General features: G+C 40.1%; 1 protein-coding gene across 10 annotated transcripts; it reads right to left on the minus strand.

Annotated features, from left to right (window-relative positions):
* Positions 1-1,091: 1,091 nt before the first annotated feature.
* LOC125292550 (interferon regulatory factor 2-like) lies at positions 1,092-22,480 on the minus strand. Of its 10 annotated transcripts, none has more exons than XM_048239932.1 (9): positions 22,413-22,474; positions 20,607-20,875; positions 19,973-20,025; positions 19,728-19,826; positions 14,036-14,135; positions 13,424-13,600; positions 13,107-13,126; positions 12,870-12,929; positions 11,120-11,621 (listed from the first exon to the last, which is right to left on the minus strand). In XM_048239932.1, the coding sequence occupies exons 4-8, from the start codon at positions 19,812-19,814 to the stop codon at positions 12,870-12,872; spliced, it is 444 nt and encodes a 147-aa protein (XP_048095889.1). In that variant the 5' UTR covers positions 19,815-19,826; positions 19,973-20,025; positions 20,607-20,875; positions 22,413-22,474; the 3' UTR covers positions 11,120-11,621. The 10 variants fall into 10 exon arrangements, with proteins under 10 accessions (XP_048095921.1, XP_048095915.1, XP_048095889.1 ...); XM_048239921.1 differs by having other exon boundaries at positions 20,607-20,646; positions 22,413-22,463; XM_048239964.1 differs by lacking the exon at positions 11,120-11,621 and adding an exon at positions 1,092-1,396 and having other exon boundaries at positions 19,973-20,875.
* Between the last annotated feature and the right edge of the window lie 1,358 nt (positions 22,481-23,838).

A 23,838-nucleotide genomic window follows, 5' to 3' on the forward strand; every position in this document is an offset into this window, starting at 1 on the left:
ACTTTACATGTATTGTTAAGATTTGGGTGCAATTCTAGCAACTTAGAGAACGTTTATTAATGTTTTCATTATGACCACGAGTTCATACACACCGAGTCTAACGTGACTAGCTGTAAACTCCGCTATTGATAGCAACTTTCCATGCATTCAGTGTAGTTTAGCTTAGTGTGCATGGAAAGTGCAATTCAGTCTAGCAGGAAATTAATGTATATTTAGTTTAGCATTATGTTTATGCATTACCTTCGTATGGTCTACGTCTGTGAGTGTTTAGTGAGTCTCAGAATATTAATAAACGGTCGTTCTGTGCACCTGAACATTCCATGTCGCATGTCTCCCTTGCTAGTAGGGCTGACAGTGATGGTATAGGAATGATGCATGTAATATAGCCCATTCAACTACTTAACTTTTCCTAAAGGAATAAATGTGATAAGCTAGTTTTGGTCTCAGTCCCTTCACCGTCTGACTAGTTATATATTACTAATATATTAATCAAGCTTAACCAACTTTATTATAAGGGTCCCCCATACTGATAGTAATATATTACTAATATATAAATTAAGCTTAACCAACTTTATTATAAAGGGCCCCACGCTTAGCTATATACTACTAATATATTAATTAAGCTTAACCAACTTTATTGCAAGTGGTTCCGGCGCCGACAACAGTGGCAGCATGTCAAGGTAGCTCTGTGTTTTTTTTCTTGAATTTCCCCTTGGGGATCATAAAGTATCTATCTATCTATCTATCTATTGTAAGGGTCCTATGGAGAGCGGTTCATATTGGGATAGGCAGAAGCACAGTTTAATAAAAATTAGTTAAATAATAATAAGTCATTAACTTTTCTATTAACATATAGTTTGCAAATAAACAATTAACATTTAAATGATGTAAGAAATAACTGTTAATTAATGCCAAAAAGACATTTAGTTAACTATTAACACATTAATACAATATTAGTTAATAGATTTGCTAAAACATTAACATACAGAACAACTAATATTTAATTAATGATGAAAAAACTATTAACTTGTGCCAAATAGATATGTTAGTAACAATTAACAAATATTAACAAAGGGTTAGGTAATTACTAGTTTGCTATTTATTATGGCACCTTATTATGGAGTGTTACCCAATTTTGTTTATGGTCAAACCTTCCAATTCCAATTCATTCAATGATGCTCATGGATGCAGGACTCTGCTTCTCATAAGACAGCGTATAGCTGGATCCCTTGTGATGTGATGGATCCCTTGTGATTTGGATAGCGTTCATTCCTGCCATGCACATCTTGAGCAGTTTTGTTTTGGGAATCCAGGTGTGATGCTTCTGGATATGTAGTGGAAATCCTCCCAATCCTTACGTCAATTTTTTAGCCAACACTGATATTCTGAGATGAGGCTGCTTAAAGAGAAATTAAGCAGATGGTCGCATTAAAATGAAGGTTATTGGGATCCTATGAAACAGCCCACATGGAAATTCTATAAAGATGAAATACTGTGGCAGGGTAATGTACAATGCAACCGGAAAGTTTTCGGACCACATTTTGTTTTGTTTCAGACTCATCTTATAATGGATTCAATTCATTTCACAAAAATCAGGCGTTTGGAGTGTTTTGTAAATTTATACAAAAAAAAAAATAAAAGACTAAACTATTTCATTTACATAAGTATTCAGACCCTTTGTTATGACACTTGCGATTGAGCTCTGGTGCATCCTACTTCATCCTACTTCTATCTTCTATTGTCCCTGAGATGCTTCTACAACTTGATTGGAGTCCACCTGTGCCTAAATGAATTCATTGGACATTATTAAGAGAGGCACACATCTCTTTATATAAGGTCTCACAGTTGATGATGTATGTCTGAGTGAAAACCAAGCCACTAGAAAATGTCTGCAGCATTGAAAGTGCCCAAGAGCACGGCAGCCTCCATCATTCTCAAATGGAAAAGTTTGGAACAACCAACAGTCTTCCTAGATCTGGCCGCTCAGCCAAACTGAGTAATCTGAGACGAAGGGCCTTGGTCAGACAGATAACCAATGGTCACTATGAACAATGGTCACTTCAGACCGTCGAGCCAGACCAAGCTAGAGTAATTTGGGGGCACCTGTTGATAGTTGCCCAGGTCTACAAGCCTCATATCCCTGAGAACTTTGTGTTCAGACTGTCAGGCTACTAGCCTCTCCGGATTACACCTCGACACGCCACCGCTTGTGAAAACCTCACCAATACCACCCATTTTCAAACAGGATAAGCAGAAAGTCATGTATCTCTCTATCATATCCTGTATGCTAACGAAGTCAGTCACCAATTTCTGCCCTTTTATGTGTATGTCACTTAATATTCATTTCTATACAAAACCAAGACGGCGGATTCCTAAAGGAAAGCAAGCACACACAACATACGTGTATCTAAATGAGCTATGTACCAAAAATGACATTTTACCGTGACTCGAAGAGCCATAAACAGTGTTTACAAATCTGGTCACAGTGTTTACAAATCAGGCTATACAAATCTGCTTGGATTGTGGAAGTTTGATTTTGCGAGGATGTGTCGCATGAGTGGGCACCCACTAGCCCAGTACCAAACTCCGAGCGCACAGTAAAGAAAATAGGATTTTGAAGGTAGTAGATGCTCCTGCAGCTGGAGTCCTGCTAAGAACCAAACAAGACTTTGTTCTAATCTACACATCTGGCTACAGGAAAATGTAAGGTTCATTTATCAAATGTTATTTTGAAGTATTAAAAAACATCTTTATTGTAGAATGGGGCAGGAATTGGTGCTTTTACGATAGTTCTCTTAAGTATTCCACACTATCGATATATAGCATAAAACACACTGGCAGGAGTGTAAGGTGGGACGCTTGTCTATAAGCCCTTTCCCACTGCCAAAATCCCCGCGATTTTATGTACCAGAATCGCGGAATGACTGTCCCTTTCACATAGACCGAGGCGGAACGGCGGGACAAAGTGTCTCGCCAAATTTACTACCAAGCACCCTAGACATTTTGCCAAGACAATTCGTTCCGGCACCAGTGTGAATGCGTTAAGGCGGAAAGGGGAATCTGGGTGGGCATTTTGATGCTATGTCCAGCCCACCACAAGAGATTGCAAATAAATCTAACTGATCAAAAGTAGCAGAGACAGCACATTATCTTTAAATCTTTAAATTAGCAAAATCTCCAGTCATTTAACGCCTGCTAGAGTTGACATAGCTCGGAATGCAGCGATAAAACAAAGCATGAACTCATGAGTTTCTGTCTGCCCTATATGTATATCCTCTGATTTTAATGTTTATAGATATCTAGGCGATATTTGTAACATTTATTTTGTATTTGGCCTGTTATAAAATCATGTATTGAACAATTTAAACACATTGTGAACCCCAAAGTTGGAGACGTGCATAGACATTCACTGTAACAAGATTCTGTGATTTTCACAGCATCACTGCTGTTTTTGAGGAAAATGTGTACTGTATTCAAAGATTGTTAAGGCGGAGCAAGATGTTTCATCAGGAGCCACTTCCGGGAACCCGGATCGCACGAGGGGGGGGTCAAAATCCCCCTTTATGCAGAGCAGAGGCAGCGACTGCTCCATTGAAGTCTATGGGCATAGCTCAGAATTTCACCACATATGCTAAGGTCTTAGTTCTATAGAGTTAGGAATGTGAATTTCGGGCACGTTTTCATGATCCTCAAACCCTTCTGAACATTTCAGGTACATTTTTAGCATTTTTGAGCATTCCAGTCTGGAGAAAATCAACCTTATATCAGGTGTCGCCGTTATTTATGAGGCTGCTGTTGGCGGTTGCAACGTCGCATTCGTCAATACGCCATCGACCGCCTCTTTATGCAGACAGGATTCGATCCCCATTTCGCGCCCATAGACATGAACTACGACGAAGTATCTTGCTCCGCCTTAACAATCTTTGCTGTATTTGTGAATACAGTATGTTGCTGTAGTTTCGCTATGAATTATGGTCAAAATGGTCAAACTACAGTAATAAAAATTTGCTGCGAATCATAACACAGTAATAAATCTGACTCCTCCCTCACTTGTCAGCTTTTTGAAAATTTTGAAAAACATGGCGGAAAATCAGTTGGGGTTTTCTGTTTTCTTTTGCACATAAATACAAAGTTAAGCTCCCAGATAGCAAGGTGACATTGATATTATGTTGATTTTCCATCCAAATCATCATTTTGAAAAGATATTGAAAAGTCATGGATTTATGGTTTACTGGGAAATTTTGACGTGGTGATTGAAACATGCACCGTCGCGGCGACGTTTGAACTGTCCGGGCGGAGATCATTTTTGAGCAACAGTTCAGTCAGTCAGACCAACGGTGTTCAGCACTCTGTCAAGTTCGCAGCTCCACCTTAATGGTAAGCAAGCATTTATTTATGTAACGTTAATGTTTCATTGTGAAATTGTACTACATTAAATTCGGGCATGTGTACAGTCTATGTACGTTGTACTGTCTAACTTACAAACTCATCCATGCTTGTTGGATCAACTAAGTAAGTAACGTCAGGCTAGCTATCATAGTTGCTGTTGCTGTGAAGGTGGCATTAACGTTAATGTTTTATGTTACGTTAACGTTTTGGTAGTCTCGTTTATATTAGGCCTACCTTAGTTCTCAGTAAGTTACAGTTTATTATATTCATATCATTTATATAAAACATTCGCTAGTAGTGCTAGGCCTAGTATGTTACTGTCACAATGTTAGGCTGAAGATGATGTGCTGCTGGTTAACGTTAACGTGGAGGTTTAGCTGCTACCAGCTAACTTATGTAACGTTAACTCATCGTAATCAGTACATATATCTATGTGTTGCTGCAAGCAAACATCATCAATGAGCTCACCCAGCTGGCTAACGTTAGCAGCTAAATATACCTTTGCGAAACTGAGTTATGCTAACACCATCTTCAGCCTGGCATTTTGACAGTAAACTAAAAAACATACAGTATATATATAAATGATTATTCTAAAGTTTCACTTGTAAGTAGCCTTCAGTTTCAGTTGAAAATTGTTATCTAACACCGTTTATCTTTTTTTTTTCTTCTATTTCTGCTAGGTGCTGCTTCACTCTGCTACTGGTGGTGGATCAGGCTGACTGCAACCGCTTGGTCTAACGTTAGGATGCAGCACACGAGAATTTCTAAACGGAAAAAAAGTGAATAAATGTACTTGCTTTTCAAACTGATAACAAGTTGTCAATGGTTATTTATGCAAGTTTGTGTAGCCTAAACCATACCTAGGCCTAGTGAAATTTATCCTGGCTGTAGATAAAGCAGGATATGAATTTCCCAAAATTACTGTATATAATATTACAGCACTGGTATTACTACTGTACTAAGTTACAGTATGATCCATAAGTACTGTGATTAAAAATACGGTAGACAATTCAATACTGTATACATTACAGCACTACTGTAGTTTGCATTTACAGTATCAGGCATAGGTACTGTGATTTCATATACAGTAGGTGTACTGTAGAGTGAAATACAGCAACTTGCTGGTTATTTGCTGCCAGCAAGTTGCTGTAAATTTTACGTTAAACTTTTTACAGTGTTGCTGCAAATTTAAAACCGGATTACTCTGGAATGGCTAACTGTACAGGGGAATGCTTTACACCTTTGTGTTCGGTAAGGTCTGCTGTTTATTCTGATATATGGTTTGTCATGTGTTGAGGGAAAGTTTGCGAAGTATTCCACCAAGATGAATAGGTAGGTAGACGGGCGCAGAATGTAATATGATTAAATTAAAGTTACTTTACTCGCGAACCGTTTACCACAACAACTAACGTCTAACATCGTTTAAAAGCTGAGAAAAAGCTCTTTCGTGTGATAAATGTGATGTCTGTGATGAGTAGGCTACTTCACAAGTAGTTCAGCAAAGAATGGGTGAATTTGAACGCACTCTCTTTTTGTGCGCTGTCACTTTCTCCACTGCATAAAAGACTAAATTAATTTGCGCTGTTTCAAGCTTTTTCAAAGTTCTGTGATGAGGGAGATTTCACCCCCGGGAATTGTTTTAAATTCTGGCTGCTAAACACACCATTTTAACGAAATTTGGGTGGGACAGAAATACCTTTACAGAGCAAGCAGCTCGGCCCATATCGGCTCTGGCTCACATGATGTTTAAATGCTTTATCGCTTCACTACCCAACATGTGAACAAGAAAGAAAAGAATAAAGAAACCAATGAGCTTATGTCGCGATTTCCGATAGGCCTAGGCCTAGAGAAAACACAGCTATGGTAACCTAACAATTAGGATTTGCTTACACTGCTGTTTGGTTGTCCCAAACTTTGACGATCCATAGCCTACTTGCATTAACTGAATCTTATCAACCCGAACTGCGATGTTCCAAACGGAGTGACTGTAGGATGCAATGCCTAATCTCACTGCCTTCGGCATAACTGCTAACAGTGCGCCTATTAGGCTACTGTTAAACACCTGAAAAATATTAAGATGCTGTTTTCTTTTCATGACGAGCACTACGCTTGAATGATTTATGACTGAATGGAATGTTGCGTTTTTAAGTGCCAGAACTGCTTATCACGTTGTGACAAAGTTTACACCAATCATCATCTTCTAATGATGAAACCAGACTGATTGGTTATATCAGTCTGGTTTCAGAGCTCACCACAGTACTGAATCAGCCTTAGTTAAAGTTTTTAATGACCTCCTCATCGCTGCAGATAATGGACATATATCAATATTGGTCCTCCTGGACCGCAGCGCTGCCTTTGACACCATAGACCACGACATACTAATCCACAGGCTTGAACATTTGATAGGCATTAAAGACTCAGCACTCGCTTGGTTTAGATCATACCTTTCTAACCGCAGACAATTTGTACAGGTTCACAATAAACCGTCTACCCAGACTATGGTAAAATATGGGGTGCCTCAAGGGTCAGTACTAGGGCCCCTGTTATTTTCTCTCGAATAACTCAATTACAAAAATTACTCGAGGCAAAAACCCTGCCTCGAAGCCTCGTTAAATTACTATGACGCGCACTATACGCGCAGGGATCTGATTGTTCCACACGGACCGTTGTTCAGGAAGCACACCACTAGCGCGTGAATCGTGATACATTCTGAATTTAGCTGGCGCAATGGCGGGGTCAAGATGGCAGAGAATGTCTAAAGTTTTCAAGTAAAGTTTTGGGATCATTACATACTCAAAAAGTAAAAGAACAAGCATCTGAACCGAAAACATCCACTCCATGTTGTTTCACCAAGCGTCAATAAAGTAGGCTATCTATCATCTATCTACTTAGCCTATAGCCTACATTGATGTTGGCTGATTTTAATCACATACTGTATTTGTAGCGATGTCGTGATATAATGTTTAGCTTTGATGTTTTTAAGTAGTAAACTTATTCACGTTCAATTGCAAGACAGTATGCCTAAAAAAGAACCCCTTCTTATACCGTATGCACCCTCATCTTCCCTCACACACTGCACGTGTGCACACACACACAGGTTGCTAGGTTACCATAGCAAATAGGCTCAACCCAGAAATTATTTTTAGTAGCCTAATGGTAAAAAATAGCAAATGGTCGCACTCCAAAAATCTTTTTCTTTCTTTTAATCCATTTTAGCACAGGGGTTAATTGACAAACGTTTCGGCCTGATGGCCTTCGTCAGTGTGTAGTAGCCTAATGGTAAAATTATGATAGATAGGGTACTACAAATGCAAGCTAACCAAAGTGCAGTCGGTTCTCCCGCCATGGTTTTGGAAATCACACACCTGCTGCATCTGAAGGCCCACACATAATAAGGCCAACGACCATCACTCTACGCGCCCCCTGTTGTACGTCACATTTTAATTTGCTAGCTAATCCTGCATCCTGGCTCCCCAAAATGCTGCATCATGTGAACAGATCAGAAGGCCGGCAAATTTTCACCTCGTTTTCAGACAAACGTTGCGGCAAAAAGACGTCTCCTCTTCCCGCAAATTTTGCGTGATCTCTGTGTGAAAAGGCCTTATGTTAGTTAACTCATAAGTTCACTTTTTACTGTGCTACATGGCGACCTCTGGGCAGAGTTAGCCTACGGCAGGCAAACATCTTTAATACGGACGTAACCGCTATCTCTAAACTCTGTGTACTGTTAGCAAATAGGCCTACTGCTGCTTTTATAGCCTATGTCAGACAGATCAAATCATGTTTCTCAACTCCACACACAACGGGTTGACCCCGCCTTCACCTTGACACCACCCCTAGCCCCGCTGTAGTGCCAAGTGGCCCAACGTTTAGGTTGGGTCAGAAATCAGGGGTCAGTAGCACCAACATAGCCCCGAAGTGGCACCAGTTAGCACCCACACCTGAAGTTGTGAAAGCAATTATCCCCGGCACGGCCTGGCCAGAGGCTCTGGGCCTGGCTAGCTCGGCTTTGGCTCAATTAGATCCAGTGTGTGTGTGTGTTTATGTGTGTGTGTGCATGTATCTTTATGTGTGTGTTTGCGTGCGTGTGTGTGTGTGAGTGCGAGTGTGTGCGTCACAGTCACTAAATGTACACATATATTCATTTATTGTATGGTCCCCCATGAACGAAATTGGCATGCATTCAGAGGGTGTCATTATGATCCGACACCTCCAATTTCGTGCAGGGGTGAAGGATCAAAGCGAAAAACAATGGTTCTGGGTCATCCTTGCGGGCTACATGCCCACCAAAAAAAAAAAAACCCAGAAGAAAAAAAACTAACTAAGCTTCACTGCGCAGCGGTCATAATAAATGTGCCATATTTTCCACCGGACATTCTGTCCGTTTATATTTTTTTGCTGGACAACTACACATGAAACCGGCTGTAGCTGGCTAACGTGAACTCTGGAACCCCCATACCATAATTTATGCTTTTGCACTGTGCTCTCTTCTTAGGCCTGGTGTGGAGTCTATGATTTCCAGGGGGAATTTCAAATTTTGATATCAGTTTTCCACCTCGCCTCAGTCCATCTTAAATGAGACTGAGCCCAAAGAAGACATTAGCATTTCTGAATCATGTTTATATGTTATTTTCCTTTGCATGGCAGAGTTTTAACCATCATTTCTGTGATAAAACTGTGTTCACAGACAATGGTTATCGGACATTTTGCTGAACCCATGCAGTGATTTTGTTTACAGATTCGGGTCTTAAGTTATTATACTTTGTTGTTGCACTAGCTGCTTTCAGACATGTCCTACTAGGAGGGGAGTAGTGTAAGAGCCGGCTAAGTTCGGAGTTCCAAATGCCTGGTTATGTTGTTCAGATATACAGCCCAACCGCTTGATATCCGCAGAACATGCGGGCTAACGGTACGTGTCTATTATTGAGGCGCGTAGACGCAGACGCCTAGCCCTCTCTCCCGTCGCCACTTGTGGGCGTGTATAGGCTAAAGTGTATGGTGTAACGTTTTATGTAATTACACAATGCCAGCTAACGTAGGCTACTAAAGTGGAGGTAGCCTACTACTGTTAACATATTTTATTGAAACACTCACAAATATCACTGACATGTTCCTCCAAAGCACATTCTGTCTTGGTTCAAGTCACCAACAAGGTCTTTTTGATAGGGTGCAGTGGCGAACTTGTTCTAAACTTAACGGCTTCGCCACTATATAGCTTAAAGGGACACCAGGCAACGTTTTTGTGTTAATTACTCATCTTCGTAAGTCGGTATATGGTTAAATGACTCATTACAGGGCGAATGAAGACTCTCTCGCCCGCCCCTATTGCCTGTAGGCAGAATATCCCGCTTGCAAGTTCAGTGTATCGTACCCGCCGACCGAAGCAGGATCAGTTTACAGCACAAAGGGCAGGCTAACGAAACGTTAGCGTTTGTTGCAAACGTGTGTATAATGGCAGAGCCGGCGAAGAAGCAGCAAAAAACCCTTGACGGAAGATGCAAAGAAAAGAAAAAGAGCTTCAGACCGAGCGAGGGGGAGTTTTGTAGAGAAAAAGCATCAGGCTTGCCTGGTGTCCCTTTAATATATTTTCATAAAACCAACACGATTATCAGGCGGAACAAATATTTCTGGCAGGCTATTGTTCCGGACCGGAAGACTAGAGCAAAGGACAGCACTTGTTTACCGAACATGTACTTTCATTGGCTAACCGCCTCGCGTTAACCGCTCTCATTTGCATAAAGTTCATACTTCTTGACGCGCCGCCTCTGTTCAAATGGCCGCGTCGCCTTCCCAAGGTGCATTGCGGAAGCGTAAACCACGCCTTGCCGCTCTCCATAGGAAATGAATGGGCTATGTGTGGCGCAGTGGGCTTTGACACGATAATGGACACGAGCCGTTACTTACACCTATGTCTGAAAGCAGCTACTGTTTGCTGATGCAGTGTTTCCCCATCTTTACTTATGTGAGACTCTAACACACCTTATATGTGATTTTGGGAACTCTGTGATGAATGGAAATTAAATATATGACGATCGAAAACTCATGAAAACGCACAATCTGGACATTTTATCTGGACATTTGATCATAACTCGGTTGCCGCTTTGGGTCGAATCAGTGACGCATGCACGTCAGCTCAAAACCAGGCCATTTTCGTGGGTCTATCACTAGGTAGCAGTCTCGCCAGGTCTCGTAGGTCACTACCCGGAAACTTAACAGGCAACACATATTTCATGAAAGACGTTATATCTCCATTTCTAGAAAAAAAAAAACAGCGATTTTGATGAACACTAGCCACTGTTTAGCTTGCGATTTCTCAGGAACAGAAGCGTGTAGAAATACACGGTTTGCACCCACTGAGAGCTTAAAGTTTCACCTTTCAAACGAGTCAAGTCAAGTCAAGTCAAGTCAGATTTATTTGTATAGCACATTTAACATGCACAGAGTGCAACCCAAAGCGCTCCACATATAAGACATTGTCATTGTCACAGACTAACAAAGACAATAGATGCCGGACCGAGCGGCGTAGTCGCCAGTGTACCCGTGACACCAAGACATACATTTAAGAAATAACAAACACAAAAGATGCCGGACGGAGCGGCGTAGTCGCCAGTGTACCCGTGACACCAAGACATACAACAAACAAATTAATAAATAAAATAAATAAAAATTTAAAATAAAATTAGTCCAATTTCCAACCGGCTGAAAATGTCCAAGGGCAAAGATGACCCGCGTGAAAACTGCGCACAGCTGTGTCTTCACGATGCAACACCAACAAAGTTCTTTATAACTGACAAACCCGGAGAATTCACTGGCAGTCTGGAGAGCACTGGAAGGACACAGTCCAAATTTGTGATGGGCGACCCTGCTGATTATCAGCTCGGTGGTCCTAGACAGTGACCGTTTGTTGTTTGATGGTTGACGCTGTCATCAGAGTTTCTTAGCACTCAATCCAGACTCCAGGCACCGGTAGATGCTAGCATGGCAGCTCGCATGTCAGCCGCAGCTCGGTGGTCGTGGCAGCTGCAGATCTCTTGCAGATTGATGTTAGGCAGTAGGCATCCTTGCTGAGCAATCCCTCCGTCCAGACATTGGATGTGCAGCGTCACGGATGGATGAGGGACTTCAGAGACATAAGGCAGGCTAGCCAAGGCGCTCATCAGCCCATTGGAAGCTGGTTAACGTTAACTTGACGTTGATGGTGTCAGCCGAGTTTGTTAATCAGAAAAAAAGGACTAAGAATAACACAAAAACGATCGAAAATAACATAAATAAAGAGTGATTACATTTAACTAGAAAAGTAAATACAAAAAATTAACAGAACATTACATAAAATTACGAACATTACATGAATACAAACAAAAACATGATGCCAGACGGAGCGGCGTGTCTCGCCAGCGTCCCCGTAACCGTAACACGAGCCATTGTATGTGTTCATAGCTATAACACAGAATATGCTGTGGCTGTACAAAAATCATCAACAATGGTCTAGATTGCTGGCACTCTAGGACAAAGCTTCCGAAAACAGCTTGGCATTCAATGAGTTAAATACCCAACCATGTTGCCAATCAACCTGCCGAGGTCTATATACAATATACAGACTAAATGGACGAGGCGGAGGCAAAGAAATTCAAGACACAGAGCGGAGTGGAGTTTCCTCCACCAAGTCTATTAATTCTGCATGTCAGGACACCTCGGCAGCCTGCCAATCAGAAAAGGGTATTTCATGTCCCCGGGGATAAGAGTTTTTTATTGTGTTCACTTTGTATCTACATTTTACAAAACATCCCAACTTCTTTGGAATTGGGGTTGTATAATTCTCAAATTGCTGTTAGGAGAGGGCCAATGGTGACAGTAACACTTAAAGAAGCCTTATGCAGGTCTGGTTATTCCTTCGCTGTTTCTGGGTTTTCGCCTGATTTGGGCTCGCATTTTTCACGACATAGCTCCCCCTGCAGCTTCGGTAGCAAGTGACTGCTACGCTAAACCCCCACTAGCTAGCGAGCTAGCCATCAAGAAACCAAGCTAAACACATACAGGGCTCACAATAAAACGGTCGAGCAAACACATTGTTTAAGAGACTACCAAACCACATTACAAAAACGAAGTTCACCCAAGGGTAGGCTACAATTTCAACAGCAACAAAGCCAAGTCGGAGTCCGTTTTGCAGTCTTCTTAGAAACTACAATCTGACTACATTTTCAAGGCGCGATTGGATACTTCCGCTGAGTCATATCCGGATTTGTTCGGTCCGAGACCAGAAAGTTGCATATTTGTTTTTTCCGTGGAGAAGCACTAGGGGGAGACGAAGCACCCACCAAAAAGTGACCCAAACGACCCAAAAAGTGTTGTAGAACCATCAGAACGACTCATAACACTGCATCACACTGCATAATTAAGGTAATTTTTGCTAAAATTGTTGCATAGGGCTTCTTTAAGACATTTAAGAACAAAACCATAAGACAAAACAGATAACTGCTTACCTATGGTCTCTGTGCTATCAGTCTCTTGCTCCATCTGGTCTTCTTTAGCTCATTAGATCCCTTGAGGTGGCACAGGAAATCAAAGATAATAATTTTAATAAGCATTAAAAGACAAGGCTTTCAATTCAAACAGTTGCCCCCGTTTGTGAATTATATTAAGTGGTGCAACAATCTGCTCAATATCTTACACACTATTGAGTGTACTTGCATTTGATACTAAAGAGAAAAATCATTTACCTTCGGTTTCTTCTCCTTTCCTGAAAATAAAAAGATTCTGCATATTCATTAAATACCTCAAATCATTACTTTTGTTCTTTTGGTTAACTCTGAGAAACAGTGTGCCAGTATATGACAAGTTAAACTAAATAAAATGGCTTTGGTGTTAACTAAAACCAGAAAGTCAAGTTTAATGAAACAAACATGGATTGTTGAAATCATATGCAACAACACTGCATCCTTAAAACTTTCAAATTGATTTCCACAATTTGATTCCACAAATTCATTTCCATATTGATTTTCAGCTTTATGAGATTCATGAAACAAAAAACTCCCACCTTTCTTTACAGGCCGCTCAGGTTCCACTAGAAACCTGTAAACTCTGAATGCATTGCTTTTTTTTTTCATATGCTTGTCCTTCACTTCTTCAATATGAGGAACAGAATTCATTGCACAGCGGAAGTTAGCTTTCCATGTCTTTGGATCAGGCTGGTCAACTCCTGGATGGTATTTCCCTACAACAAAACAGGAAACATGACTTCTTGCGAGAAATCAGTATTTAATTTACTTTCTAAATGGGAGGGGGGCAGGCAGCATTGATTTAAAACAACTAAACTGAAAAACACAACATTAATGGTAATATCAAAATTGAAGAGAATGTCAAAATGGACACGAAAACATTTGCACATACTGTTGATAACCAACAGTAACAAATAGGCACTAGTGAGTTGTGGCTACATCCCTGTTTATATCCAGTGCTGAATGCCTTAATCTCAAAACTGGGACATTTTCCTGTCAGAGATTCTGAGTTGACTCTTTGCAGTAACATTAGTGAATCCTTCAACCTTTCTCCAGAAAGGCTGGCATGCACTGCAGACTCAGAATAGAGACTACACCCCTATTTTATGTGATTCTATAATTTAAGCAAGCATCATTTGCAAAGGTTTTACCTGTGTTGATTGCCCAGTTCTTGAACAATGGTGCATCTTTATCAAGATCCCATTCATTACTTGATGCATGAGTCCAAGGAATCTGGAATATCTTCTCATCCTATTGGAAGAAGGTTTAGTTTCTGTAAAGTTGTGGTAAAACTATGGTAAGCAACATGCAGTTACACATCTTAAAGGGTCATAGAATTTAAAACTATGTTTACCTTGGCATAGTTCAATATTGAATAATGGTATGTGAAACGGATAGAGTAAAACTTAAATCCCATTGTTGTCTATGCACATCCCACAACTTGAAATGACCATAATAAAACAGGAAAATCTAAACAAAGCCCTGGTATGTGGTTCTCCTAAAATGTACATACACCACACCAAAAGCCCACGCAGCTCAGCTACAGGAATTACAAGGAAGGAAATGCTGAAAGTTTATAAACAAAAATAAAACAGGTGTAAATGCCCCAGGTAGGGTTGTAAAGGTACACATATTCGTACCGAACCGTTTAGGTACAGGACGTTAGGTTCAATACAGATGTGTACTGAATGCAGTCTTAAACAATAATCATCAGTAAGCTTTTTGTATGTATACCATGTTTCCATTTAGAAACAAATATATTAGTGGTGAACCATATATCAGTTTAGTTGTTCATCACTTAATATTCATTTCTATACAAACCAAGTCGGCGGATCTCTAAAGAAACGCAAGCCCCCACCCCATAAGTGTACCTAAATTAGCTATGTACCAAAAATGTCATTTTACCGTGACTTGAAGCTGTAAACAGTGTTGTAAGGGTGCGTGTACAAATCCGCTTGGAGCTCCAGTGGAATTTTGATTTTGTAACGAGAGTTCTTTCGCAAAGTGAGTGGGCAGAAATAAGGCACCCACCAGCCGAGCACCAAACTCCGAGCACGGTAAACAAAATCGGATTTTTAAGGCAGTAAAGAACCAAACCGTTAAGAACCAAACCAGATTTTGTTCAAATCTATACACACATGGCTACTGAAAAATGTAAGGTTAATTTATTAAATGTTATTTTGAAGTTTTAAAAAATCTTCTTTGTTTTAGAATTTTTGAACAAAAGGGGTGGAAATTGGTGCTTTTACGATACGTTTATTGTTTCCAGCAAGTTTCCTGCCTGGAGTTTTCGCGTCGCTCTGCAAGCGTCACCCACCTTCGTTGGTCAGATTGGTGAATGACTATCCAATTGCATACAGAGTCATTTTAACTATGCCTGTCGATCACGCCTCTTGTGCAGTAGAAAATGGAAAGTGTTGTGAATCAGAATCCTTTTTGTAAATGTAGATACTGTGTATTTCTTGTGCCTTTTGTGAGTGTGCGTGTCTTTGGTCTGTATGCAGTGTATCCATTGTTTATCCTTGAATGATTAGAATTCAGTAGGCACTGTCTAGGGGCCTTTTGGCTTATCCTCAGGTGACTCTCTATTGTATACACTAGGGAGCAAGGATGGGGAAGCAGACCTCCTATTGTCAACACTTGGCCATGAGCAAGTTGGGGTGCTAAAACAATATGTGGCCAGGCCTTTGAAGCTTAATAAAGAATAATAAAGCTGACCAGGCCTGATGACACAACAACAAGAGACCACATCCCCACACCTTTATATTACATATTCATACTAGAGGTCACTCCTTCTCTTTGTTTGTAACTTACTTAAGGTTAAAATTTATTTTGTATAGTCAGAGAATAGGGATGCACGATATATCGGCGGCCGATATATTATTAGCCGATAAGTGAAAAAATGAAAATATTATTATCGGTCCGATAACAGAATTCTGGCCGATAATTTGCGCCAATATTTTTTAAAGTCCTAATTTAGGCCTACGTAAGGTCCGTCTGGCTACACTGAGCTACTTGAGCTTGGTTGGCTATACTTTTTCCTCAATATAATGTCAGCGGTGTGAATGTATTTTACCACTCTAACAAAATCTGTGGATATGCGTTCATTTGGGAATCTGTGCATCTCAAAATCCTCTCGTGAATGATCCGCCATTTAACCTTAACAGAGCGGAGCTCAGCCCTATCTAGAGCTGTCTTGTGCTGGTGTGTTTGCACTTTACCGCGCTGGTCGGGGAAACAAATAAACAAACTCGTTAGTGGGACGAGTACATAAGTAGGCCTAGTTCTAAGTTGTGTTTTAGTATTATATTTGCATTACTTTAGCTTAGGTTTTGTATTATTACCTAGAAATATGCTAACCGTGCTTCAGTTCCAGACAGGTCATCATAATAAGTTATTAAAACCTTCGGGGCAACATCCTTTCATTTCTGCTGCAGCAGGTTGTGCGCAACAGAGTAGACGGACATAAGATACAGCCTGAGGAGTTGCAGCTTTATTCAGTTACCCGCAGTTGAAACTAAACCTAAGTTTCCCTCACAAACTCTGATTTGGTAAAATTCCATATCGGTGCATCTCTATCAGAGAATACTGGTGAAACCCATGATGGGGTGACACAAACATGCACTGGCCCCTCATTGAAAAGAATAAAAGCCTGTATCCTGACTGAGTCTCCAGAGAAATATGGTAGTAAAAGAAATGACTATCAAAATACATAGCAGACTCTCCAGACCAATGTTCAATCTTAAAATATTGAGCTTGGTCTGGTGATAACGAGACTAGGTTGTATGGGGAATGTCAGCACTTTGCATACCCTTCCCTAGGAACTGAACGGGCATGGTTGATGTTGTAACAGGATCCTGCAAGGCTTCAACCTTAATTCAACCCTTAGGGCAGCCGTGGCCCACTGGTTAGCACTCTGGACTTGTAACCGGAGGGTTGCCGGTTCGAGCCCCGACCAGTGGGCCGCAGCTGAAGTGCCCTTGAGCAAGACACCTAACCCCTCACTGCTCCCCGAGCGCCGCCATTGTAGCAGGCAGCTCACTGCGCCGGGATTAGTGTGTGCTGTTTGTGTTTCACTAATTCACCGATTGGGTTAAAATGCAGAGACCAAATTTCCCTCACGGGATCAAAAAAGTATATATACTATACTAATAATTGACTGTTTGTTTGAACCATTTCACCTATACTATAACTCGAACTTTGGACAATTTCGAACAGGCTTCACTTAGTGGCTGGCACTGACTTATAACTCCTACACGAAGGAGGTAAGACCTAATCAGGGGTGTGTTAGCAACGACGTGGCTCAACCACTGTGGTACGATGCAACTTGTGATCAGACAACGACGTTGTAACACCCGTTTCCAGAAAGTATTGTACCTGTGTCGCAATTCGCTACATCCAGCGTTCAAACACCGTAGGCTAGTTCCAAGAACGTTGTTGATGATGCAGCGATACATATCATTGGTGGAAACAGTGGCAATGTGTAATACCCCACCCCCTAGAAAATGTCAAAATGTTTCTAATTTAAACCAAAGGCTTAAAAAAGCAAAAACCTAAACCTATTGCAAGCATATAAAGCAATTTACTTAAGCCGACCAATATGTGTCATTATTTGTGTTAAATATATATGGGTCATTCCACGTCAGTTCAACCAGGGCCCACGCACTTAGGTCTCAAAAAATTCTGAAAAAATTACCAGGTGTACCTATGTTACCCAGGAGACACACTGCAAAATTACTCTTATGTAAGATCAATACTTTCCAAGATACAGCCAGTTTTACAGGGGGAGGGGGGTGTCGATTTTGTTCGGCCTCTTTTTTTGTCAAAGTTCACAAGCCCACAGCGCAAGTACGAAACCATGTAGGAGGCTCAAATTTTGCATGCTGGTACATAAATAGGAGTAGTATGTAGCAAAATCGTCACGTTTGGTCTGGATAATCCTGCATGGTCATAGCTGTCCCTCAAAGTTGATACAAATTTTATTGGAGTTTTTGGCTGGGCTCTGTTTAAGCCTTCAGAAGACATATTTGTACTCAACATAGGCTCTTGATTTATTTTCCTTACTGAGATAAGTAGAAACACTCTCACAAAAAGCAATGAACAGAAAACAAATCCCTTCAGGGTCTGAACAGCAGACCTCACAAGTCTGAAAAAATCATTTTGGTTATCATTTTCAGAGCACCCAAACACCTTGTGGGAATATACAAATATGATTCTTTTTAAATATTTGTTTTATGCAAATCTTTCTTTTTATTCTCCATGATCCCTTCTTTTATGTTTTTAAAACACCAATTTGATAGAGTAACTTGTCTTATACAAAACATATTTCTTTTTATTTTTTGCATAAGGCTAAATCAAAACAATGTTTTAACATGGGCAAAATGCCCCATTGACATTAATATGTTTTATATTATATATATATATATAGGCTTAAACAGAGCCCAGCCAAAAACTCCAATAAAATTTGTATCAACTTTGAGGGACAGCTATGACCATGCAGGATTATCCAGACCAAACGTGACGATTTTGCTACATACTATTCCTATTTATGTACCAGCATGCAAAAGAGCCTCCTACATGGTTTAGTTCTTGCGCTGTGGGCTTGTGAACTTTGACAAAAAAAAGAGGCCAAACTAAATCGACACCCCCCTCCCCCTGTAAAATTGGCTGTATCTTGGAAAGTATTGATCTTACATAAGAGTAATTTTACAGTGTGTCTCCTGGGTAACATAGGTATACCTGGTAATTTTTTCAGAATTTTTTGAGACCTAAGTACGTGGGCCCTGGTTGAATTGACGTGGAATGACCCATATAGCCTAGACGAATTTCAGGGTATCGCAAGTTTTATTGTCTCTCATGGCTTAACGTTAACGGCAGCGCATCGGTACCACCAGAGTTTGCATCCTCTCTTCTGACTAAGAGTAGGCCTTACGAGACACAACAATAGGTTTTGACCCTAAATATTCATGTATATAGTTAATCTACATCGAGAGACCATTATGACAGTCAGTCAAAAACAATTGTTTCAAATATAGTTGCACTGCTTTATTTGGTACACCTTCTATGGTAACATCATTTGGTACACCATATGTTAACACTCTGTTCATCAATTCTATGGTAATGTAAAGGTCTGCCTGTCTAAATGAACACTTGAATGAATGAATACAACAAATAGATGCACGTAAATGTCCAACATATACAAAATTAAGAGACTAAAAATTAAGGGACCACTGCAAATTTGAATATGACCGTCAACTCATTCGCATGTCACTCAGCAACAGTAGGATAACATCAGAAAAAACTGGCAGTGGTCTCTTCATTTTTTCCAGAGCTGTATTGTTTACACAGCACTCAGTTTTTTCGTGGACATAGGCCTATGTCATTTGGCAGCATGGAGCATGAATACAGCAAATCAGCATTGTGCAGACACATTAACATAAATCTAATTTCTTGATATCATCATGTAGTAAGGCTGTGCAAAATTCGAAATTGAAGTGAGAATGACTTGAATTTCAATTACATTTTTAGTTTAATTTTGAATTGAGGTATATGGCATCAATTTCATGCCTAATGTATTGAGAATCAAAACCCAGAATCCGAGAACGAAAACATTCCATTTTAATATTTTTTCTAAATAAGTCAACTTCTTTCAAGGTCCTGACTGTGTGGAATTTATTTGAACTGCAATGAATTTAATTCCTTTTTTTTCTCATTCCAATTAAAATTCCAATTCCACTTCCTGTGGGATGGAACCAATTAAATTCAAAATTCCAACTCATTAACTGAATGGAGGCCAAATAAAATTATGAATTAAGCACAGCCCTATCATGTAGGGTTACTAACCTTATTAATCCACCTGAGGCCCTTTATTAAACCACTGTTAATCTGTTCTTCTAGCCAAGGGCGCATTCGCATCCTTTGCACTGGCATGATGGCTTGATACTACCCAGGAAGAGAAAGACGAGAACAGGAATAACTGTATGATCTCATTGTGTATTCTTTTTTTAGGATGGTGCACTTCAGTTTGGTTTCTGATCTAGCATGTTGCAAGCCACCATACATTTCAAAGCAATGGATTCAACATGTACCCGATGGCTGTGAGAACTTCTGCTACACCACAGCTGTAGACAATCTCTTATTTCTAAAACATGGGAAACAGAGCAGCTCAAATTAATATCTTCACTTGTGGAATTAAATCTTTTTCACACCAGGTACACATTTTTGGATTAAATATTCACACAAAATCACGCAGGCAATTGCATGCAAATGTTCTTGTTAGTCTTATTACACAGATGACATGCAATCAGCATTCTAAAGTTGGCTTAAGGCTTGATATAACTTGGCATAACTTAACTTTGTTTATAGTCTCCCCAATTTACTTTGTTGTAAGACCTTAACTTGAATGCAGCAGTTTTGAACAAATGTATGCAGCATGGTCACGATGCTAAGCGGGTTTAATAGCAATTTAGCCCATCCACAAGCACAGCTAAGCTAGCTGGCATCCGTTACACTTCCTTCAACAATTGTTAATATTTTGTTAAATGTACATGCAGGGGCGGGTCAATTACAAGAGAGCAGGCCCAGAGCCCGTCTACATTCTCTGGCAGGCCTAGTAGTAGGCCTACGCATTGCGTTCAACCCAGCATGCATCACATCAAGTCAGATCTCAGCAGCGCTGCATGAAGTCGAGTGAGCTAACAATAGCGGCAGGTTCAAACACACCTGGCTCTACAGCAGGGATCTCATACTCCCGGCCCGCGACCTAATGTCAAAATAATAATGTAATTCGGCCCTTGAGGGTATTTTTAATTGCGACAAACAACAACACTGGTTAAAATAGACGATAGATCCATGTACACATCCATTTGTATTCTCCTCCACTAGTTGCTAGACATCCATGGTTCGAATTTCGGGGGGATTGGGGCGGTCCGACTCCCCTAGATGAGACTTGGACCCTCCCAAATGGGATGAAAATAATAGTTTAGGGGGTACTGAAAAAATGTAATAAAATGTAATGTTATCATATATTGCATATAATCAAATGTATTACCATCACATACCAACAATTCAGGATATAATCTAATGAAATACGATTTTCAAACCCTCACCCCCATTGGGCTGTACCATTTATCTGGTACGTTCAGACTGTGTTCTTTGCTATGATGCAGCAAAGAACTAAGAATTTAATTCTTAATGAACAAGAGGGAATCTGCACTAATATTCAGGGAATTTCGCATGTAGATGGTTCTCAACCTTTTTTAAGCAAATGCCCATACACCCATAATTGCAACGTTACCTGCAGTTTGTTTGAAACGCTAGGTGAACATATAATAATAAATTGGACCAGAAATGTCTTTCTTTGTTGCCATTATTAGAGATCAGCCTTTCTTAAAAGCGTATTGCTGCACAAACGTTTTGTGATAGAACACCAGGCGCACAATCCACTAGGCTACATTATATGAAATGCCTAGGCTAAATAACGTGAAGATATTTGCATAACGTGAAGATATTTCCAACCGTGAACAAGTCATTTTTTTATTTGCTTGACGTTTGGTAGGCTTAGCTATCCAAGAAAAAATAATTAAATGAACCAAAGGCAGGCCTTAGGCTAGGTGAACTTGGCTATTAAACGGGAGACTTGCTTGCCATCCAGTGGCAAATTAGATGGGTAAATTTACCCCCTTCATAAACTTTTTGTTTATACTCAAAGATTTTTATATTTACGGTAGAACTTTATCTCTGACCACTGTCAAACCTTTTGAAATGTTAATCCAATGGTGTTTTCTTAACCCTGGCACCTAAGGTTTGCCATGCAGGTTTAAATAAGTTATGAGAGAAAAATACCTAGTATGCACACATTATGCTTTTTGTTTGTTTTTATAATTTGCATTAATTTATTTGATAATTATTTTATTTATAATCTAAGGTTGCTAGTGTCTAAAAAGAGATAAAAAGACTTGCACTTTCTGTTTGCAGTTTTGTGTAGTATAGCCATTCTTTTTTGTATTATTAACACTGACGTGGCCCCTCCAATCAGATGACGTTGGCAGAAGTGGCCACCAGCTCATTTGAGTTTGAGACCCCTGCTCTACAGGAAACAAACGAGCTTACAGCGAGCCTTTGGTGCACGCATAGTCTATGGGTGCACGTATCCGCAACGGCGTTTTCGTAAACGCACAGAAGTATGGAAGCGAGGCGGCCACTACGCTTCACGAACAGAGCGTTTCAGTTGCGCGCTTCCTCGCGTGCCTTAGGTTTATTAAATACTCGTTCCTTTTCTAAGCTCTTGTAAATCAACCGAGATACTAGGTAGGCTATTATAGGTTGTTATAACACTTGACTTTAGACCGTAGGGCGTAATAACGACGTTATTTCCCTACATGATACAAACTAAATTCTGTTAAAGATAGCTTGTCTGTAGATAGATTGTCTGTAACACCACTATTTGCGGTCAATAGACCTACTTCACTCTCAGCTGGACAATGCATAATAGACACAACTTAAACTCATTTGCTGTCTCTTTTTTACCTGTTATTGTTTATGTCGAGACCACCAACCAACCGACCACAACAAGGAAACTTTTGCTTTTCTTTTTCTTTTTTTCTTTGGCGGTTGGCAAACAGCTTTTAGGTGCATTACCGCCACCTTCTGAATAGGAGTGTGGGTCTGAATACTACATCCCTCTAAATTCTATGGAATAAACCTGTTGTTTTCAAATATTGAAAAACACATCTAAAACATTGTTCCCCAGAATTTCTTTGCAGTATATCTGTTATGTCCAGACTTATTTTTTCTTGTGCTAGCTGCTCTATAAGTGTCTGTCGTTCCTGTTGGAATTTAGGACACTGTACTATGACATGTTCTATGGTTTCTTGAATGCCACACTCACAGTACATCAGCATGCTTTCTCATTAGAACTAGTGTGCTGTTCAACCCTGTATGCCCCTACCTCATTCTTGACACAATATCCTCCTCCTGTTTGTTTCTGCTGGTACTCCTACTCCATCCTACATTCTTTTGAAGTGAATACAGATGCCTGCCTGTAACTTCATTATCCCATAAATATTGCCATATTTCCTTATTCTTAGCTTTAATCATGTTTTTAATTTCAGCTTTGCTATATTGTACCTGAATACCTACTGTCTTGTTTTGTTGCCTGTTTAGCATACTTGTCTGCCACTTCATTCCCCACTACTCCTACATGGGCTGGAACCCACCCCAGAAGGATGCTGACTCCTGAATTGGTTAACCTATTTACCAAATGCACTCTCTCATATATAATATCCTGCCTGGATTCAGAATGTACATTCCTTATACTTAATAAAGCTGAACTTGAGACAGACCATATTGCTACACTTTTAGATCTATACTCCTCCACCCATAATAACGCCAACCATATTGCAATTAATTCAGCTGTATATACAGCAAGATCATCACTAGCTCTCTTAGCCTTTACCAACTGTAATTCAGGAATTGCATATGCAACTCCTACTCTCTTGTTTATTTTTGATGCATCTGTGTACACATGAATATTATTTCCATACTTTTCTCTGACATATATTTCAAATGCACAATTATCAATAGTAACTCCACTCTCCCTTTCTTCCAATAATGCTAAATCTATTGCTACTTCTTTAAACATCCATGGAGGAACACTTGAATATGCTACTGTTGGACTTACACTTAGTGTTGTAATTTCCATTTCTCTTGCAACATTTCCTATTGTCCAACCAAAACATGAGCTTTGTTTTTTTTTTCCTTCTCTTGGCAGGGCATTAGAACCCTCTGACAAGGATGGTCATCTTTGTGGCCCTTCAGGTTTGCCCAGTAAACAAGGGCCAACTGCTCTCTTCTTAGCTTAAGAGGCATCTCTCCCATCTCTACCTGGATAGCAGCCACAGGAGTAGTTTTATATGCCCCACTACATAATCTCAAAGCTTGATATTGTATTGCA

This window comes from Alosa alosa, chromosome 1 (assembly GCF_017589495.1).
Source record: "Alosa alosa isolate M-15738 ecotype Scorff River chromosome 1, AALO_Geno_1.1, whole genome shotgun sequence".
Classification (NCBI taxonomy): domain Eukaryota; kingdom Metazoa; phylum Chordata; class Actinopteri; order Clupeiformes; family Clupeidae; genus Alosa; species Alosa alosa.

Bases quoted from the DNA above. Each gene is read 5' to 3' on its own strand.
- LOC125292550 (XM_048239964.1), bottom strand. From the start codon at position 19,814: ATGCCAGTGCAAAGGATGCGAATGCGCCCTTGGCTAGAAGAACAGATT. The intron at 13,601-14,035 runs GTAAAACCTTTG...GTTTTGTTGTAG, and splicing joins GAACTGGGCAATCAACACAG to GGAAATACCATCCAGGAGTT. The intron at 13,127-13,423 runs GTGGGAGTTTTT...TTTTATTTTCAG, and splicing joins TGAGCGGCCTGTAAAGAAAG to GAAAGGAGAAGAAACCGAAG.